Source organism: Entamoeba histolytica, genomic scaffold (assembly GCF_000208925.1).
Source record: "Entamoeba histolytica HM-1:IMSS scf_1104750517891 genomic scaffold, whole genome shotgun sequence".
NCBI classification, from domain to species: domain Eukaryota; phylum Evosea; order Mastigamoebida; family Endamoebidae; genus Entamoeba; species Entamoeba histolytica.
In genome coordinates this window covers 1-932 of record NW_001915988.1, presented here as the reverse complement: position 1 = coordinate 932, position 932 = coordinate 1, and the positions used below count along the sequence as shown (strand labels likewise).

Genomic DNA, 932 nt, shown 5'->3' with positions numbered 1-932 from the left:
GTTTCTTTCAATATTAATATAAACATTATTAACAAAATAACAACACAATCCAAAAAAACTTTAAATAACCTCTAAATTCATAAAAAACGAAAACACGATTTATAAATCAAGTAATTATAACTTTTTCCCTTTTAAAAATTAGTTTCTATCATAAAAATACAAACAAACAAACACTATCCTAATTAACTTAAACAAACTCTAATTATAACAAGACATGCACAAAAAAAAACTTCAATTTTAATTAGAAGTAACTTTTATAAAATTAGATTATTCATAATAATTTAAAAAAAAAACTAAAAACCAAAACAAAAAAGAGAAGAAAGTCCATACGTTATGAATAAAAATAAGATTTAAAGGAGTGAGATGGCTCCAACTAAGGGAAGAAGAATTAGAAAGTATTTCTAGGAAATTATAACAGTCAACAAAGATTATTTTTAATGATAAACATACCCTGTTTAACCCTAAAAACAAAGAAGAAATCAAATAGATAGATATGGACACCACAATATTCCATTTTAAATTAACTCCTGAAGAAGCTGACCATCTTGAACATTATAAAATACAAACAAGAGATGAGTCAATTATTAATAATAAAATTAATATTCCTTATCTCTTTATTCCAATTAATAATATTATTCCAAAATGGGTAGTTCCAAATATGATTACATTAAGTGGGAATGTAATGCCAATTCTTGCATTTACATTAATGACAATATTATATCCAGATTATTCACAACCACTTCCAGCATGGATGTGTATTTTTAATTCATTTTCAATTTTATGGTTTTGGATTGCTGATTCATGTGATGGTATTCGTGCACGTTCTTCTGGTATTTGTTCACCAATAGGAGATTGGTTAGATCATTCATTAGATAATGTAACATATTTTTGTTTTGTAGGCTTTTTAGATCATATGTTTTTATGTAATAGTG

General features: G+C 24.9%; 1 protein-coding gene across 1 annotated transcript; it reads left to right on the top strand.

The window, feature by feature from the left end:
- Positions 1-493: 493 nt before the first annotated feature.
- EHI_105970 (diacylglycerol cholinephosphotransferase, putative) lies at positions 494-908 on the top strand (the record flags this gene model as incomplete). The annotated part of the gene is made up of 2 exons (XM_001914540.1): positions 494-877; positions 900-908. The coding sequence occupies 2 exons, from the start codon at positions 494-496 to the stop codon at positions 906-908; spliced, it is 393 nt and encodes a 130-aa protein (XP_001914575.1).
- Positions 909-932: the final 24 nt, after the last annotated feature.